Genomic DNA, 19,609 nt, shown 5'->3' with positions numbered 1-19,609 from the left:
CAGAAGAGGAATGCCTCTGTTGCAAGGAATGGGACCGGTTGCAGCCTTATTTTCAAGGTCTGGATGTGACCGAGGACGAGACACCTCCACCTGGAGTAGTATCCAGCTGGGCTTTATCTAGAGCTCGCGAGATTTCAGGCACGGTATGAGATTGCTGCTTGTTCTCGCGATATTTCGGGCCGCGCTTGGAAAGCAGAGCTAGATGGTAAACAAACATGGCAGCACACCGGTAAGGTAAGACAACACGTTTACATGTCGTTTTCTATAACTTGTTTAGTGGACTAACTTTACACTTGAAGGTTGCCCTTTCACTTACGTTTTAACAGGTCTGACGCTACTATGCGCCCCGGCTGTATCTAGGCTAACGGCTAACATGCTAACTATTATTTTTATGTCACTAGTAACTTGAAACAAATTTAGGACGATAGGAGACAGGTTGAAATAAACGGAAATTTCCCTTTAAGATCCTGTTTGTTTCAACAGAAACAGCCCTGAAATCGCACCAGACCCATTGGACACTTTGTTTAAAGTCGGCAGAAACAAAATAAAACTCACAAAAGCCGTAATTGTTCATCTTTCCACTGTTGAAACTCTGATTTGGTTGAACTAAACCTTTAATTTGCTCAGTTAGGTGTGAAAATATGTGCTGGCTCACTACATGCTTTAATTACTGTTTATTTAAATGGAGTCTGGTTGGTTAGGCGATGGCGATTTCGGGGTTGTTTCTGGCTAAACAAAAAGGATCTTACTCTTTAACAAAGGTCTATCTCTGAAGGGATCCTTTCCATAATGTTGTCAGACACTTGGAATAAAAATCTGAGCCTGTCAGTGCCAAAAACAAGCACTTCTAGTGGTTGCAAATTGACGTGTCATGTCCTCTGAGTGGTTACATTGCAGCCCGTTCCACCAGCTGCAGCATTCTCGCTCAGTGCTGAACCAATTTCAAAGATTGTCTTCGTTAGTCACCGGTTACTCTTTGACAACAGTGCAGAGACATTTTAAGATAACCGACTGCAAATCTAACCACAAAAGGCTTTAAAAAGGTGCATTAACATTTGCTAAAGAAGTACATGAGATCAGTATCAAAATCAAAGTGAGCTGAATGAGTCCTGTTAGTTTGTTGTTACTCATCCTCCAGCAGACCTCACTGGACTTGAATGGGCTGCAGAACCAGTTCCACACAAAGAAACCCTGTGATTACAGGCTGACTAACAGGTTGTTAACCGCTGGCTGATGTGACAGCACACACACAGATATGGATGAATAAGTAACATTGACGGTCCCACTGAACTCAACAAGTACTTCTCAGAAAAGAGACAATGAATCAAATGATTGACATGTCCTGTCAGAGTTGCAACCTGATGCTTTCCCCCCTTTTTAATTATTTAATCCTACTGGTTTCAATTTGACGCAAATGAGACATCACAAAAGCACATCTAGTATGATCGAATTTCAATCTGTCATTACTAAGATTAAGAGTGTGGTGAGAGGATGAACGTCACTAATCAGGTCTTCTAACTGTGGCTGTTAAAATCACTTGCAATTGTTTCACTAAACCTTGTTTTTTTATGCACCACAATGATGCTGTGATTTATGTGGGGTGTGAACTCTTTTCCCACCCGTATTGCCCATATCTCAAAAACCTGCTTGTAAGAAATGTTTTTGTGTGTTTGTGCTCTGCCAGCCCGAGCATGCTCTCTGCTAATTTGTTAAAACAAGCTCTGTCTTAACAGATTCGTGTTTCAGTGGAAGTGAAACTGCCTGTGAAAGCTCTCTCTCTTCCCATTAGAGCCCCTTGTTCGCCAGTTTCTCCTCCTCCCCCCTTCTCTGTGCCCCCTCCTTACTTTTTTTTTCTCCTGTTTTTGTGTCTCACTCTCAGGCGCACCAGGCTTTTCAATTTGATAGACAGTCTGTGGCCCCCAGTGATGCCTCTTAAAGATCATGGAAACACACTTGGTTTGTCCAGTGTAAGTTCTTATCATAGCAGGATTGTTTTCATTATCAATTAATCTACTGACTTTTCCCTGATTTAATAATTGTTTGGTCTGTAAAATGCTAATCACAGTTTCCTAAATCTCAAGGTAACGATGTCAAATTGCTTGTTTTGTCTGATGTAAACCTCACACCCTAAAGATATTCAGTTTCCTATCACATAAGACAGTGAAAAGCAGACATTTAGAAGCTGGAACTGGTGGAACTAGAGAGATTTTGGCATTTGTGCCCCCAAAAAGTATTTAAAGGGCAAGATTTCCAACCTGGATACTATTTTTCCATTTTCACCCTGTAGCCAGCAACAGCGAAACAGGCTGTAGCCCTTTTTAAATAGGAATTGTACTAATTTGCAGGAAAGCCCAATCAGTCTTTTTTCAGCATTGGCAGTATAAAAACAAAATCAGGGAGTGCAGCAAAATGCCGCCTACCTACGTCTGTTTATACAGAATGCACCTTTTTTTCGGGGCAATGGGGGGCGTGAGCAAGTAACAAAACGTGTAGCTCAGCGTGTGACATAACTAATGACTTGCGCCTTGCTCCGAGGGAAGCCGCGGCTGGTCAGTCCTTCGGCAATTCTCTCATAAGTCGGCCCGTTCNTCGCACGTGTGGCGTCATCAACAGCTCCTCCCACAAGTCCTCAACAGCCCCTCCCGTTGCGGAAGGCCGCCTTGGTAAGTCCTCAACAGCCCCTCCCGTTGCGGAAGGCCGCCTTGGTCTGTTTAAATTAAAAAGGTTCCGCCAATATGTCTACCCTACGAGACGGAAAATTGTGCACCTCGGATCAACTCGCCAATCCGGCTCTGTGTGTATAAACGCTCGCAGCTTGCCGGCAAAACGGCCCAACATTTGCAGAAAATCTGGCAGTACGGCCACTAAGGACGCATTCACACTGGCGCTATTTGGTCCACTTTAAACAAACCTTGGTCCGCCTTCACGGATAGTTCGGTTTGTTTGGAGTGGTGTGAACGCTCATTCAAACTCTGGTGTGGACCAAACAAGCGAACCCTGGTCCGCTTGAAAATGGGGGATTTCAGTTCACTTGCAAGTGAACCCTGCTGCGGTACACTTACAGTGGGAAATGCAAACGGATTATCCAGCGAACCAAATAGAGGAAGTGAACCAAGAGAGGAAGTGACATAGAGTGGAGTGCATTTTGGAAAAACAAAAACAAAGCCTACAGCGCGAACCAGGAGAAGCAGAGGTGAAAAAAGAAAAAGTTGGGAAATGTCTCGTGGGCAGACGTGGAGTAGTGAGGAGGTGCAGGCGCTTATTGATATATGGTCAGAGGACTATATATCGCAGTTGCTTGTGGCTACCCACAATGGATTTCCGTTTTCAGTCCTGGCCAATCGATGAGTCGGGTTTTCTTCTTCCTCATGCTTTTTTTCTTCCTGTTCAGTGATTGTTTCGGGCAATACCGCCCCCACAGGAGCAGCTGTTGTAACTGTGTGACGTTGTCCAGGCGGTTTGGTTCGCTTTAAAAAGTGCAGTGTGAAAGTGAAGCGAACCAAATGAAGGTGTGAAATTTTTCGACATTCCCTGCCCAATCGAACCGAGTCCCCCAAACTATCCTGGTGTGAATGCGCCCTAAAAGTGCGTGTTGTTGCCACTGACAGTCTCAGATTATTATCTAGACTAGTCAGACGACAACATATGGAGAGGATCCCTACAGAAATAGAACTTTTTGTGAAAGGGTAAGACCCTTTTTGTTTAACCAGAAACACCCCCGCAATTGCCATCACCAAACCCACCAGACTCCATTTAAATAAACCATAATTTAAGCCTGTATTATAACAGCACATTTTCACATCTAACAGAGCAAATTAAGGGTTTATTTTAACCAAACCAGAACTGGAGATTGCTTGAACAGTTAAAAGAAGAAACCAGATGTTTTTTGTGAGTTTTATTTTGCTTTTGTCAACTTTGAATGAATTGTGTTGTACAATGATAAAATTACTGTTTATTTGAATGGAGCCTGGTTCCTTTGGTGGAAGTGATTTCAGGGCTGTTTCTGATTTTTATTAAAAAAAAAAAAAAAAAGAGAGAAAGGTCTGTCTCTGTTGGGATCCGTTCCATACGCTGACAGACACTAAGAATAATAATCTAAGGCTGTCAGTGGCAAAAACAAACACTTTTCGTGGACATAAATTGACGGTGCAAACATGTACTGAGTGATTACATCAGTCCTCTCTCACCGCTGCAGGCTGCTGTCATCTCGCTTGACACTGGACTGTTTTCAAAAATCATTGTTTCCATTTGTCAGTTAGACACAAAACATGGGAAAATATGGTCCAGGTTAAAAAATATCAAAGTTACTCTTTAAATAATTAAATGATTGTTGATGATTATTTTTCTACTGCTCTTTTTTTTCCCCACAAAAAAACTCCACAGGGCACCTTTTGATTTACAGTCTTTTTTGGCAGTAAAACAAAAATGTACCATTACTGCATATTCAGAAACAAGCCAAGTGAAGAGTATGGTGGCCCTGAGAGCCTTACACAACACATAGAACATGGGCAAACTGACATATTCACCATGTTGACAACACATATTTATTAAAATTTAATTGTGCTGCAAATACAGACAACACAGATAAAATTCAGAATTCAGTTGCACTTGATTGAGCTCTCAGGGCCAGCATAGAAAATTATGTTATGTTTTTAAAGATATAAGAAATTGCTCATTAAGAAGACAACTTACATTTAGCAATCAATATATTTTCTTAAACATGAAGATGCTTTTCACACGTCTTATTTTTACAGGAAGGCAGACCTGCAGGTCAAGCCCCCAGCTTCTGCTACCTGCTGTCTGGTCAGGAGAGCTCAGTTGAACCCAGCGAGGAGCAAACTGTTTCCCTGCTCTACCATCCGCCCACAAAACAAATCTTGCGAGACGTATTGCAGGTGAACAGTTTCTCACACTCACATACACAGAACATATTTTAAATTTGCTGCCGATTGTGATAACTTATCTTAAGTGGGTTAATCTCAAACTTGTTTTTTCCTTTTTCAGAGTGATCTTAAAACCCGTCGCTGCAGTTTTGTTGCCACTGTTTTACACAAGAAAATAATGCAGGTACTTTTTTTTTTTTCTCTTGTCCCTGAAAAACACTGATTTCCTTTGACTTCAGAAGAACATGATAAACATTATGTCTTCTAGAGCTCTTCAGTCATCCTTTTTGAGATCATTTGAACCAACAAACTGATAAGATTGAGCTCTGACGTAGAGAGCAGCGTTCCTATCACTGTGTGTATCACTGACAGTGTGTGTGAGGCCCGGGCGTTCTTTACCATTGATTGGTGAGACCTTTAAACTTTGACCAAGATGAGATAGCAGCTCAGAACAAAGTGGTGGACTTTGCCTCACGCTCACACCACTGAGACACAGATATCCTTTTTAATGTGGCTGTATAGTGACCACATTGAATGAATAATCTCATCAAAGTTGTTAAATTTGCACCTAATTAGTGCTTTGTAAGCTTTTCGTTATGTCATGTTTCTTTAAAGTTGTCTCTTTCTAGGTCATTCTGTTTCTAAGTAATTCTCACTCTGTTCTTTTCTGTCTTTGCCTGCCTTTGTGTTTCTGTTTCAGAGCACTGATGTAGGCCAGGGTGAGGTTTGGTTGGTGCTGACAGACCCCAGTCTTCAGGAGGAGCAGCCAGAGAGGCCATGCAAGCGAACGGTGGCCTTGTGTTTGAGCACTTCCTGTGTGCTCACTTCCTCTGTCCTCGAAGCACTGAATTCCCCCGCTGCCTGTCGCATGTCATTCAGAGATGCCATCAGAGAACATGGTAGGGCTTTACGTGACCTGACCTGACATGCCACTCAACCACTATGTTATGTTTTATCTCACAGGGCTGTGTGCACAAACAGAGGCGGGAAGTCAACAAGCACATTTACTCAGGACGTAGTTACAGTTACCAGTTAGTGTCAATGCTGGAAGAAGTACAACACTATTACAATTCTCCAGTGAAAGTACATCATTTGAAATTCTACTAATATTAAAAGTAAAGACGTATTATGTACTTGGAGTATCATAAGTAAAAGTGGTCATGCAGTAGAGACCCCTGTGACTTACATATTTTTATGTAGAGTGGCTATAACTGATATTTGTATTATAACAATGCGATACGATACGATACAATATACTTTATTTTCCTGTAAGGAAATTTATCTTGGACTTGCAATAATAGTCCAGAAGAAATGAAGCATCCAACATAAAAACATAAAAAGAAAAATAACAGTATTGCACATATAATCTTACATCAAGGGCTCAACACCAACTTTTAAAAGTGGTTACCAGGCTGGCAGCCAGGCCTCAGCTTTTGGTTGCCGAAACTGAAAATATGGTTGCCTTTTTTAGTCACTTTTTATTTTGGGTAATTAAGATACTTGTGTTTTATCTGATACTTAGTGTAATTTAAATCCAGGATTCACATGGTCATGAAATTCCTGGAAAAGTTATGAAAAAAGAGAAACTGTTTTCCAGACCTGGAAATTATTTGGAATTAGCAGAATATTTCTAAAAGTTTTTTAATGTGCATTATTTTGGCTAAAATCCCGAAACATGTCAAATGTAACGTGAAATATGATCCTTGTATTATAAATTTAATATGTAGTGCTGCACTGCGTGACTGTTGAAACGTTACTCTTAGCATTAGCATATGCAGCTAGCACCTATGGCTATGGCCGAGTAAAGTTAGCAAGTGCTAATAGTTTACTTATCCGCAAATGCCTGGGAAATGCAGGTTGACTTTCGAACAACAAATATCATACATGGCTTAAGACAGGCAGGCCCTGCCCCTGTGGATGTAGGCTCTGCATCACAAGGTTTGATTTTGGCAACATGGAGGGAGTGGCTCTGGTCAGCCATGCTAATGGGAAACAGACTTGAGACAACCGAAAGGCTGCAGCCAGCATCGGCACATATTTCATGCTTGCCACCGCCCAGCTAGATAATGTTATCACTTTGTGTCTACTGCACATGCAGGCACAAAAACATACCATGCTGTATTCCAAACTACATTTTTGCTACAGTGCTTATCGTAAGGCGTAGCAGCACAGCCTTAGTATCGCATCCTATGATTTCTGTATAGGCCTGGCATTTTAAACTGCGTAAATTAAGTTGTGGAATGTTTTGAAAATTAATTGGTTAAATGTGAAGGAACCCTGTAAAACTGTTAGTGCATCTTAAATTGCTTTTCCATTGCTCCTAAACCAGTTGCATGTGCACACATGGCTCGTCTGGTTCCAGACTTAAAGAGCAATATTTATATCTCTACATGCAATATGAATATTAACAATTTCTTTATTTTAGGGTGCACTTTATTGCTGTTTGCTGGCCCTGGTTTTTATATGTTAAAAAATGGTTGGCAACTGAAGGCCAAGAACTGGTTACCAATTTCTCAAAATGGTTTGCCAATGGCAACACGGCAACTGTTAGTGACGAGCCCAGACATCAGTCACAGGGGCCATTTTTCAGTGGAATGAATACTTTTCCTTTTAAAAGAGACCTACTATGTTTTTCCTGATTTTCTATCATACATATAATCTTACAGTGTCAGATGTTCATATCAAATGTGGCCAAAGTTTCAAATAATGAGAAACATATGTAAAAGTAATCCCTGTGAGGCTTCAGACCGTCTGAATACTCTGTTTACAGCGTTTTTTTCTACTCTCAAGACAAGCTGACATGAGCTCATGATGGATTTCTTTATATGGTCATCTGTTCCAGGCACGCTACCGCTAAGTGTTTCCATTACATTACATTACATTACACTGCTACATGTAGCTACATGCTAACGTCACAGAAACATGTAATCTCGGTTGCTGTTGTTAATTTCTCCCGGATTTCAGATCATATTTCTACCGGAACATGTCAGGCTTTCAAGATTTTAGTTCATGAGGGTTTTTTTAGTGATTTTTCTGGTTAACAAAAAGTGTCACTACAGAATATGTGCTGACCAGTCAGAGCAGACTGGGCTTTTTCAGGAGGAGGTTTTAAAGAGACAGGCGCTAAAACTGAGCATTTCAGACAGAGGATGACTACAGGTGTTTCAGCACAGAAAGTATGAGGAAGATAAAATGTTTTTTTACATTAAAGCATGTAAACATGTTCTAGTGGAAACCCAAAATACAAGTATGAACTTGAAAATGAGAACAAGAGGTCACCCTAAGGTAAATTTTGTTGATGATATCTCTGTACTTTTACTTAAAGGGAAACTCCACCAGTTTCACATTTTAACGTCTGGTTACAGGTCGTGGAGAAGACTGCTGCATGTGTGACATTTTTGGAAAAAAAAAGTTTTTTCTAAAACACTTGATCTAAGTCTGCTGGTTTGGTGGTGAACACGATCAGTGCTTCTAATTACATTTCACTTTGATAATGTCCAATAAAGGTGTTCTCCTGTGTGCGGAGCAGTCAGTTGTTGAGCTGTGCTCTGTGGAACCCGACGGCCGTCTTGAGTCTTCAGCCACACCAGAGCTACTTTCACAGTCGCTGTCCACGCCTCAGGCAAAGACCCTGCCCCAACCTGTGAGACTGGATCCCCTGAGTCCTGAGATCACACCCAACTCCCTCTGCTCGCTCTCAGGTCAGTTTCTCCCTTTTCACCAAACCCTGTGGTTTTCATATGACTCGCCTCATCAGAAGTGATTCCTGCAGAACATGCCCGATGTGTTGTTTTCTCTGGGGGAAGAAAACCACTTGTTTTTTTCATACATTAGTTTACAGCTCAGCAAGAGGCCTTGATGTGGCTCCAAGGCATCGCTTTCTGCTGTTTGTTATTCAGTGTCCTCTGGCTGTCATTGTTTGGGCCTTTGTGAAATGAAAACACATGAAATTTTGTTGGATTCGTGTCAGTTCCCATGTCATTTTGTCAGTGAAATTAACATGCCTGCTCCCCATAAGGCTTTCAATTTCAGAGGAGGGTGCAATAATGTTGTGAAAATAAGTTACAGATTGAAGGAATGTTGCATTGTTCCCCCAAAATCCCTATTACATATAGTCTGCGTGCATGTTTCTTTAGATTTTTTGAGCCTTTTACGAAGTGCTTACATCCAGTACGATTGCCACAGCTACATCGTTTATGTTGTAGAAACTTTTTGCAACTCAATTAAACTATAGAAGAACTGTTTTACTGCTTTTATCAACCACATTTGCTCAAAGTGTTGGTTTAAAGTTCCTGTTGAAGTTTCTTTCCAATTATGTAAATGTGGTGCAGGAAGAAAAAGCAGCCCAAATCAGATAATAAACTGCATCTGTCGACTTTGTGTCACAGTCGAGGGCAAAGATCAAACTGTGAACCCTCTTGGTTCTGGACCCTCTGGCTGCGCATGTTTGGCCAGGTGGCTGAAATAAATAAAACAAACTTATTATCTTTTGCACTCATGCATGAATACTATCTTCTGGAAATTACCAGTGGAAAAAAGCCCAGACCGGAATGTACAAGAGTGATTTATCAGTGTCGAGTTCAGTATCTTATTTAAGGCCGTGTGCTTGTGTTTGTGTTGCAGCTCTGGTTGTTAAGTGAGATGGTGTTTAGGCAGGAATCACTCTGCTGCATTTATCAGCCCGATCTCAGATAAAAAATGAAAGGGATGTGTTTATCTCTCACACCCTGTCACAAACATACACACTCTTTGAAACCTATGCGTAGATCATCTATCGGTGTTTCTTCGTCTGTGCGTTTCCTTTTGGCATCTGCAAGTTGAAAGTAACTTAAAATGTAACTAAAATCGATAATTAAAAAGAAAAGTTAAACAAAAGCAAAGCCAGGTTGAAAGGCACAGTGTGCACTGATGTGTCCAAAAGATGATTTTGCATAACTATGTTAGATTTTAACACTGCAGGGGTGATCTTGGGTGTGGATGAGAGCACTGCTTATTCCTGGCCTGCCTGCAACCACTGTGGAAGTGACAACATGGAGGTGTTAGCTGAGGGAACGTAAGTTTGCACGCTTAAAGGAACACTTCACCAACAAAGTGAACAATTGTATATCAGTTAGTCGTGGGTGTCACGTTGAATTTGTGAAGAAAACTTTGTTCTTGTGGCGTGTCTCCACGGAAAATGGTGAACATCTTGATTTATTGATTGATTAGGGACCACGGTTAACAACAGCAAAACTATATCAAAACATCTGTTTACAAACTCTCACACAACTCGTGCAGTGTAATCCAAGTCTCATTTACGCAGTTGTATGCTCATTATGTCACAAACACATGTTTTCTTTTAGCAAACGCATGTGTTTGGTAAGAAATTAGTGTACAACTGGATAAATGTGACTTGGATTTTACTGCATGAGTTGTGTTAGAGGGTGATTTGATACAGTTAAATCAATAAATCAAAGTTTTCTTGACTAATTCAAGATAACACAGCATGACTAATAGATTAACAAATGGTCGTCTTGTGGGTGAATTATTCCTTTAATCAAAAGTGCTTAATGTTCATGCAGACAAACATTATGGCAAATTATAACTTTATTTTTTGTCTTTTTTCCACAGTCAGATCCTCCACTGTGTTTCTTGTCAGTCGGTGGTGGACAAGCCGGACATGAGGATTCAAATGGAAGTGTTCCTCAGTTCTTCGTTGAATAATTGCACTTTGAAGGTTAAGGTGAGAAGAGTGTTACTTTAAAGGTTAATCAAGCGTCAAAAATCAATGTTTCAGGCCTTGTGATAAAGTATTTTTATTATTACACAGTGCAGCTCACGTGTGTTTAAAGGAATAGTTAAACATTTGGAAAATTTAATTTCTTGCCAAGTTAGATGAGAAGATTGATTCCACTCTCATGTCTGTAGATATGGCCAGCAGCCAGTTAGCTTACCTTTGTGCTAAGGTAAGCCAGTTAGCTTACCTTAGCACAAAGACAGGAAACAAGGGAAACAGCTCACTGGCTCTGTCCAAAGATTAAAAAAATAGGTAACAGCACCTCTAAAGCTCAATAATTAACATTTTATATCTCCTGTCTTTGATCCGTACAGAAGCAGATGTGTAAAAGTGAGAATATGCCGTTTTATAGGAGGTTATGCGTCAGACTGTTTCTTGGTTGGGACCAATAACTTCTACCTGGTTTTACAGGTGTCAGTGAGCTGACTTGTTACCTCTGGTCGAGGGCTGGGCGTGATGAAGAAAATCAAATATCATGATATTTGATATCATCATCGTGACAATATTGCAGGGTTGACTGTTGGTGCTTTTACAAAATATTTACGCAATGTTTTGTTTGATAATCATGAGTAATGTTGATATAATGACTAAAAGGCAAATAATAGAACAGACAGAACAGTCTGGTAAGTACAGAAATTACATCACTTCACTGTTATGCAGCGTTTAAGGATCCAGTTAAATGAAAAATACATTTTCTGGTTTTAATCATGCGTCCCTGTGTTAACTGATCATTTATCTCTTGTTATACTGTATGCCAAATATATGTAAAAATAATCAGTACTTTTACATGAAAATCCCTGTATTTTCTTTTCTCGTAGAATGGTTTTAAATATCTCATGACTCATCCTTCAATCAGGGGAGTTTACAAAAGTACAGGGCTGCCCCCGACTAAGAATTTTCCTAGTCGACCAATAGTCATCATTTAGGGCCATTACTGTACGTTCAAACCAGAGGCCTCCAAAGAGGCAAAGTCTCTCGCAGACACCCAAGACGCACGACTGTCAAAATTTTTTGAGGCAGCTCTTGTCGCTCATCACGTGAATCAGTGAACATTCAATCGTGCTTGTCAATTTAAAGGAGCCGCAAAGTGGACTACTGGCTTGAAAGCAGCGTGGTTGCTGCTTGCTGTTGTCCAGTCTGTATTTTATTGTCGTTTTGCAAAATCTGTGTTGATAAAATGCTTTGCTTTGCAGTATGTCATCCCATTCAAACCAAGCAAGGAAGACTTGCATGCTACGTCGCAACATTAGCCTGCAATTCTCTCCTCTCTTACTAACATTACACACTTTAAAACTCACCAGACCAACCAACTACCTCCGTGACGCGGTCCCAAGCCTCAGTCTTTTTATTTTGGCCTCTGTAACCGAACAGCCACACATTATAAAGGACTGAGTGGGCGCGAACGCAAGTAATAAACTTCTCGATATCCATTGTCGGAACAAGTGTGCTGTAGGAACTAAAGTTACATGGCTTGTTCTCTGGGACCATCTTCATTGAAGCATGTCAGCATTCCAATTGGTTGTCACTGAACCGTGTCAGAGCTCATTACCATAAAGTTAAAAGTGTTTTAACTCCCCTCCGGACCGCTTCAGTCGCTACGGTCGCCCAGGACACACGGCTGACAACTAGGTCGCCCAAGTCGCCGGGCTCTCATTGAAAATTAACGACTTCCGCCGTTTTGGAAGCTCTGGTTGCTGTTGGTGTGAACATACAGTTAGTTGACTAGTCGCTACGATATTAATTTAATTATTAAATGATATATTTTGGTGGTTTGAGTTGAAGGTGTGAGAAAGAATAGTATCAGTAACATTGTTAACACTGTGCTACATTACAGAGAAATACAAAACCGTACTAATGAACCTTCATTAATATAGGCCTATATTTTATCTACAAGTGCACGTCACACACTGAGCGAGCCGCCTGTTAATGACGCTGTGGGCTAATGGGCATGTAGCTACTTCCATGTTTCTGGTCGACTAACATTTGGTCGACGATAAGGGGGCAGCCTTAAAAAAGTTCATCCAATCAAATGAGACTTTGGGCGGCTAGCAAATGTAGTAGCTAACAAAGGTATATGGAGCGAAAGAGGAAGAGATGTGTGTTTGGATATCAGTGGGCAAGGCCTTTGTTCTTGTTCCACTGTAGCATCGTGTAGCGCCAGACTTTATGCCCGCCCACTTTTTAGTGGTCCAATCAAATGCGAATTATTTGATTTAAATCCCTCTTCTCTCTCAAACAGTTTGTTTTTGCAGTGCAGAAGCTAAAAACACTAACTTCTGTTTCACTGGGACCTTAAACCCAGGAAAAGACAACACTAATGATGTTATATAATACAATATCTTTTCTTATCTCATGATATTGATATAATATCTGGACAGAGTCAAGCTAGCTGTTTCTGTCTCCAGTCTTTGTGCTAAGCTAAGTTAAGCTAAGGGGCTTCTTCATATTGCTGCAGACGAGGATGGTATTGATCTTATTATGTAATTCTTGGCAAGAAACTTCAAAATATTGCTTTAAGCTGGAAAAAAAGGAAAGCAGCAAGAAAAGTACTGTAAAAATATACATCAGAAGAATGACGGTGCAAAGAGCGGCAGTGTGGGAGGGCTGTGTAGAGATCAGATTAGGCAGACTCAAACACAAACAAGCATCCTCAGTCCTGTTGAAGTGTCCTTGAGCAAGACACTAAAACCTCCCTTGGACATTCCTGCACGTCAAAAGGCTGAATAAATAAAACCCTTTACTACATGTGTGTCTGCATGACAGCATGTTTATTATGTAAAACCTGCTGGGACTTTGTAATCAGAAAACTAAGTCAGCCAAACTGATAATAAAATGATATCAGAGTTCTTCTTATCAGGCGACTGATATTTCGGCCCATTCTATCAGTCTGTTACACGGCAGCGAGCTCAGTCTGTCAGTGCAGCGTTTGGTTTTACACTGACAACATTTAGGTGATAATTTAAAAGATATTAATGTCCGCTTATCGTCTCATCTCTCTCGACAGCTGCAGAAGAAGACGATCATGTCCCTCCTGAACACTGCAGCACTGGAGGGTCACGAGGTAGGTGTGCGTTTACAAACTCGTTACGTAACTGTGGGCTGAGCTGTGCGGCGCATTGATCTTCTGTCAGTATGTCCTGAAAACACTGTCATCTGTTCATGTCAGGGGTGATAAAGCCTGTTCTGTACTGAACAATAAAATCCCTGAGTCATGCCAGTCACTGATACCAATGAAGGAATTGCTTGAAAATAGTGACGCGTTCTTTCCTTGATGTCCTCTATTTTTAGTGTTTTTTAAGTTTGCATTCAGTTTCTACATTTTAATTATGTTCCTGTATAACTAACATGTGGTGCAGCTGTTTATAGGTGTTATTTGCGTTGTAGGCATTAACGGTCTTTATCAGGGGAGCTCATGAGTGCAGAATAAATTCTTAGATCAACAGAAATACTGCTGACCAATGAGGGGAGTGCAAGAGCCTTTAGTGCACCCATATTCTTGCAGCATCAGCAGATTTAAAAACTGTTTTTTCATGTGCAGGTAGTGGAGGATATGTTGAACAATAAATATGAGTTGTCAGCCTCAGACGGTCTGTGCAAGTAGTGAATAAAGTGTGTATGTTTCAGTTCCCAGGTTACGATGTGGAGAATGTCCTGGGAAAAGAGGTGGGCCCCCTCGCAGTTTACGTCCGAGTCGTCACCAGGAAACCTGCACTCTGGATCGGCGTGGAAGAAATCTGCCTCTGAGGCTGTCAGGGCAAGTAGCTAATGATATCAATCCTCATGTTTCAGCTGGCTCCGAGGATCTGCACACTAGGCCTCGGTTTGAGCCAGTTCAGCCTCCTACCCCACCCCCTCTGAAGGCCTCCCTAACAGCTCCAGGCTGTGCTGAAGTGAACGGGCTGCGAGCAGACAAGGTCTTGTTTGTGTTAATGATATGTGATCCTGTGGACCAGGAGTTGACAGCCCAAGGGTAGACCAGTGGCATGCAGTCTGTCAAAGCATCCCACGTGGTTCATCAACTGGGGCTTTTTGGACTTTTGGGTATAAACGCATTTTTTTAAGCCATCCAAAAAACCTTTTTTCACATTATCTACCTCTGTATATAAGAAGATGAACAATGTGTCAATAAAAGTTGTATTTTTGCTGACTGAACTTTCTATTTCCTGTTGCACTCTCACTTCTTGTCTCCAGCTGCTCCCTCAACATAAATCATGTGCAAAGACTACTCACAGACCAGGATGTTTCTGCAGCTTTTCAGCGATTTTATTATAGATTCCATAAACAAAAATGTTTTCAAGGTTTCATACAAACTATATAAAAGATCATGCTCTGGCTCTTATACAAAGTTTGGAATTATAAAACATGTACCATGTCAGGTATAACATCATGTAAATGCAGTGGTAAAATAATTTAATATAGAGAAAAATCCCACAAAAATATGGCAGCAACATCATATATTTTCCAGTGCCATTATGGTAAGCTTAAAATACATCTGGTACAGATGGTAAAATGTCTGTTGAGGTATGTCTCCTAAAAGCTCAGTTCATAGAAAAATCAATCTGTCACCGGCTCTCTACATTCAAGGAGCTCGTAAAGGAGGAGTTGGGCATCTGCTTGAAGAAATCTCTGAGCCCGGTGAGCTCTCTGGTTAGCTGCTCGATAGTTTTATGAAGTCTGTCGTTCTCGGAGCTCAGTTCAAGCAGCTTCTGCTGCATGTCCAAGTTGCGCCTCTTGGCTTTGTCCCTGCTTTTCCTCACTGCTATGTTATTCCTCTCTCGCCTCTGTCTGTACTCCATGCTGAACCTGTCCACCTTCTTCCCCTTCTCTTTGCCGCTCTTCCTCGGGGAGGATTTGGCCGAGCTCACACTGGAGACAGGCTCCGGGGTGGTGGGGGGAGTCGGCTGCCCTGTGGGGAGGCTGACGGAGGTCTGAGCGCAGCTCTCGATCTGTGAGGGCAGGGATGAGGACATGTCGCTGTCACTCCAGTCGGACTCCTGCTTGATAGGCACAGCATACGAGCCTTTATTCAGCCCGATGTCAGCCTTCCTGTCTGCTGTGTACGCGGCTGACAGCTGCTGCATGCCGCCGGGCAGCACGGGGTTCTGCATGTTGTAGAAATCCACCTTCTCCTGCTTCACAGTGTTGAACAGGTCGAGGAAGAGCTCGTCGTTGCACAGCTCCAGGTTTGGCACGGCTGTCATGGACTCGATGTACTGGCTGAAGTCGATGGCACTCTCGTCGTCGTACATGGCAGGGGCGGTGCTCAGCTCCACCATGGTGCCGTCCTCGTCGCCCCTGCTGCCCGGCTTGCAGACCCCCTGCTGCGGGACGCCCAGCTTGGCGCTCTCGTAGAAGTTAGCAGGCTCCATCGCCCAACTCATGTTGCATTGTGGAGACACGCAGTGTGAGTCCAGGCTGTATATGTCACACATGAACACTGCTGACTCGCCCACGTGGTTTAGGAAGGATATAAACTTGTTCAAAAGTGACCCACAGATGTGACAGCACAGCAGCCCTGCAGCGGCTTCACTCTCTGTGCACGCGCGCTTCTTCCCTTTTTTTAAAAAAAAAAAACCAATCAGTGGATTGTAGCCCTGGTCTTTGACTGTCAGGGTCTTGTCAGTGACAGCTCTGAATCACTCCTTGACACTTCTCTGAGGCATCTGTACTTTCGCGCAGTGTTTTGTATCGTTGCCCCGCTGACGTCACACGTGCCGCCCTCTCGCGAGCCAGTCAAGGCAAAACGGAGGTCACGTGGTGTCCGTTCACTTCCCATTTGAGGAGCGAAGGGCGTGTTGCTCATGCCACCCACTTTTTACTACGATAGTATGAATGGTGCAGAGTTGTTTACATACTGAGGGCTCTGGGTGTTTGGGATTAACTTTAATTTGTCAGGAGCTCTATAAACGTCTGTCTCACACACATTGTTTACTGAAGTAACAAACAACAACATTACACTGGGACCTGCTTTTAACATGTTAAAGTGTTATCAGCAAAGTATACACTAATCACATGCTCTTAATATGAAAAGTAACTAGCTGTAAGTAGGGGAGTAAAAAGTATGTTAACCTCGTCTGAAATGTGAAGTATAAAGTAGCGGAGAATAAAAACACTCAAGTAAAGAACAAGCACCTTACAAATGTGCTTAAATACAACATGCTAGGCCTGCAGCTCTTATTTTCATCATTGTCTAATCTGCTGATTACTTTCCTGATTAATTATTTCGTCTATAAAGTGACCAAAAAAGTGAGAAATACTTGTCACAATTTCCCAGAGCCAAAAAAGGAAAAGAAAAGCGGCAAATTCTCACATTTAAGAAGATGGAGCCGGTAAATGTTTGTTTTTGCTTTAGAAACGACTGAAACCGAACAACTGATCAATTAAAACAGCTGGCGATTCATTTGATTTAGTTATTAATCGATTAATCGTTGCAGCTCTGATATGCACTTTCCACCGCTGGTTTTAAAAGTGACCACCAAACCATATAAACATGACTTGTATTCCATATATTAGACTTACACTAACCATGTACAGCATTACTATTGTTATATGTATTGACAGCTAGATGACTACAGTCCTGATCTATAGTGTTAGTGTTTAAATGTCTGTCCCAGATGTGGTCAGATATACAAATTAGTAGTATATGAGGACATCAGATTAGGTATGAAGAAGTATTGGAAGATGTGTAGCCGAACAGATTTCCTGATTCAGCTTTATAGGAGCAACTGATTGATTAATTGTCTGACAGGAAATAAATCTGCAGCTGTCTTTGGGCTCTGTCAAACTGTGATGGACATTTTTTCAACTTATTATAAATGACTAAAAATAAAATGTACTCCAGCAACAATTCAGCAATTCGCAACTTAAAGCTTATGTTGGCCAGGGGCGTACATTGTCAGGGCCAGTAGCCTGTTCCCTACTTCCTCCAGCCCCCTCGCTCAAACCACACCCGTCTTCGATCTTAGCCTCCATTTTGATCTCGACTACACACCTGTAAAGTTTGGTGACCGCATCTCGCATTCGTTATTGCATTGACAGAAATCAGACAGACAGACGTGTACACACCAAAGTACTGAAAACTGCTTCTGTAAAATGTGTCACCAGGACATTCTGCCATCATCACACACACACACACACACACACACACACACAGCCTCCCAAGGTGGCAAAAACACCAACCATCACGACATTGACGCGGCAGGTAATAATAACCATTTCTCGCAGCCCCAGTGAACACATGCTGGGAATTTGGCTGATGTTGTCTGTAGCTCTACGTTTACATGCAGCCAGAGAACAAATTTACAGAGGGACACAGAACAGGATACACATCTAAACAAAGACCAGAAGCTTAACAAACAAGCAAACTTAAACACAGTACAGCTGTGGTACACAGACAAGAGCTAGACAACAAACAAGACAACTTTGAGCAAGATGTACTGGACATAGAGCCTTATAGACTGTCAGTACAAGGTATTAACATCATTACATTTTACTATACAGATAGATAGATAGATAGATAGATAGATAGATAGAGAGAAGTTTTGCATGCACCATATTATTGAGGTGACTCATGTTTACAGAACAAAATTAGGGAATGTGATGAACTGAAGGTGGTTGATTTTACCACAGGGGACACATGTACTGATACTTCTCGGAAACGCTCCTGTGTTTTCCCACTCAGGAAGTGCGCTGTACTTTTCCTCTGACAAGGCCCTTTTTGAAATGGAAACTGCGCCACATGGTGGTCAGTGAACGCACCTGCTGGATAAAGTCAAGTAAAAATACTTCATATAAATGAAAGCCAAAGAAATGAATCATCAACATAATGAATGATGATTACATTTTGCAACAAAGAGGATTTGTTCCACTCACTTTTTAATATGCCCCTACTTTAATTTAGTTTATTTAAAAGGGGGCAGTGCAAATTAATAGATACACATGGTATAAAAAATGCCAGAATTACCAAAAATGCTGTTGTACATCTGTAATCCCTTGGCTAAAATGTTACCCAAAGCTACCTAAAATACAACAAAGCACAAAAAGCAAACAGGAAAGAAACAGAAAACAGGATATACAGTATATAAAAGACTTTGAACACATCAACAAGAAATTATTTAAACATGTAGCCTATTGCTCATCAAGCGTGTGAGTCAGTGCTAAAACTTGAGGCAAAACTGATGCAATATAAAAATGAAAAGCAATAGAGGCAGTAGTGACATATTCCACATGTAACAACACTGCAACCTGCTCTGAGAAAATTATTACCTTAACTACTTTAAAATTATGCACAGTTGGAAGTGATTTATGTCCAGCACCATCAAACATCTATAACCTCTTGGAAATATTTAAATATATTTGTAAAAAAAAAAATAAATAAATATAATTTCAAGCTACTGTATTAAAAAATGTGTTACTAAGTACAAAATCATATAAAAAATGCCATAGCATTAAATGCACCACGGTGAGATATGCGAGCCTGTATTATTATATGCCTTCCACGTTTATAATCCGTTTGTATTGCAAGTATAAAACTATTTAAACAATGTATTATGACGTATTTATTTATATTTATATGCAATTTCTCACTTCCTGTTTTCATTTTTTTTATTTTAGGAATTAACACTGTCACGTCACACGACTGTTTAATTTGTATTTTGCACTGTTTCAATAAAGAAAACGAAAAAAAAGGTCATTTATTTTTGGACCAAACCAAGTCAAGGTCAGGGTTTCAATGTGTAAACGCTCTCGCGCAGAAAGCAGAAGTCGTATTTTAAATGTAAGATAAAGAAAACTTTTAGATTTATATCTATTTTGCACTGTTTGTGTCGTTTATTTATATATTTAATCATGTTTAATTAAAGTGTTAACCGCTGTAACTCAACATGAACCCCCCTCTGCAGTGAAGGAATCGGCCGGAAAGAAAACCACGATCCCGGCCTGCTATTGGCCC

General features: G+C 41.1%; 2 protein-coding genes across 3 annotated transcripts in view; one reads left to right on the top strand and one right to left on the bottom strand.

Moving 5' to 3' along the window:
• The window catches only part of spidr (scaffold protein involved in DNA repair), a 46,325-nt gene extending 31,112 nt beyond the window's left edge, over window positions 1–15,213 (top strand). For both annotated transcript variants that reach the window (XM_050075053.1, XM_050075054.1), the window contains 9 exons: window positions 1,880–1,967; window positions 4,755–4,895; window positions 5,005–5,067; window positions 5,584–5,782; window positions 8,390–8,584; window positions 9,843–9,936; window positions 10,494–10,605; window positions 13,664–13,720; window positions 14,284–15,213. In XM_050075053.1, the coding sequence (XP_049931010.1) occupies window positions 1,880–1,967; window positions 4,755–4,895; window positions 5,005–5,067; window positions 5,584–5,782; window positions 8,390–8,584; window positions 9,843–9,936; window positions 10,494–10,605; window positions 13,664–13,720; window positions 14,284–14,403 (1,069 nt within the window). In that variant the 3' untranslated portion in view covers window positions 14,404–15,213. The remainder of the gene's footprint in view (window positions 1–1,879; window positions 1,968–4,754; window positions 4,896–5,004; window positions 5,068–5,583; window positions 5,783–8,389; window positions 8,585–9,842; window positions 9,937–10,493; window positions 10,606–13,663; window positions 13,721–14,283) is intronic.
• cebpd (CCAAT enhancer binding protein delta) lies at window positions 14,901–16,325 on the bottom strand. The gene has a single exon (XM_050075055.1). The coding sequence runs from the start codon at window positions 16,089–16,091 to the stop codon at window positions 15,222–15,224; it is 870 nt and encodes a 289-aa protein (XP_049931012.1). The 5' UTR covers window positions 16,092–16,325; the 3' UTR covers window positions 14,901–15,221.
• Between the last annotated feature and the right edge of the window lie 3,284 nt (window positions 16,326–19,609).

This window comes from Epinephelus moara, chromosome 21 (genome assembly GCF_006386435.1).
Source record: "Epinephelus moara isolate mb chromosome 21, YSFRI_EMoa_1.0, whole genome shotgun sequence".
NCBI classification, from domain to species: domain Eukaryota; kingdom Metazoa; phylum Chordata; class Actinopteri; order Perciformes; family Serranidae; genus Epinephelus; species Epinephelus moara.
Note: the sequence above shows the minus strand (reverse complement) of the source record. Positions and strands in the feature narration are given on the sequence as shown.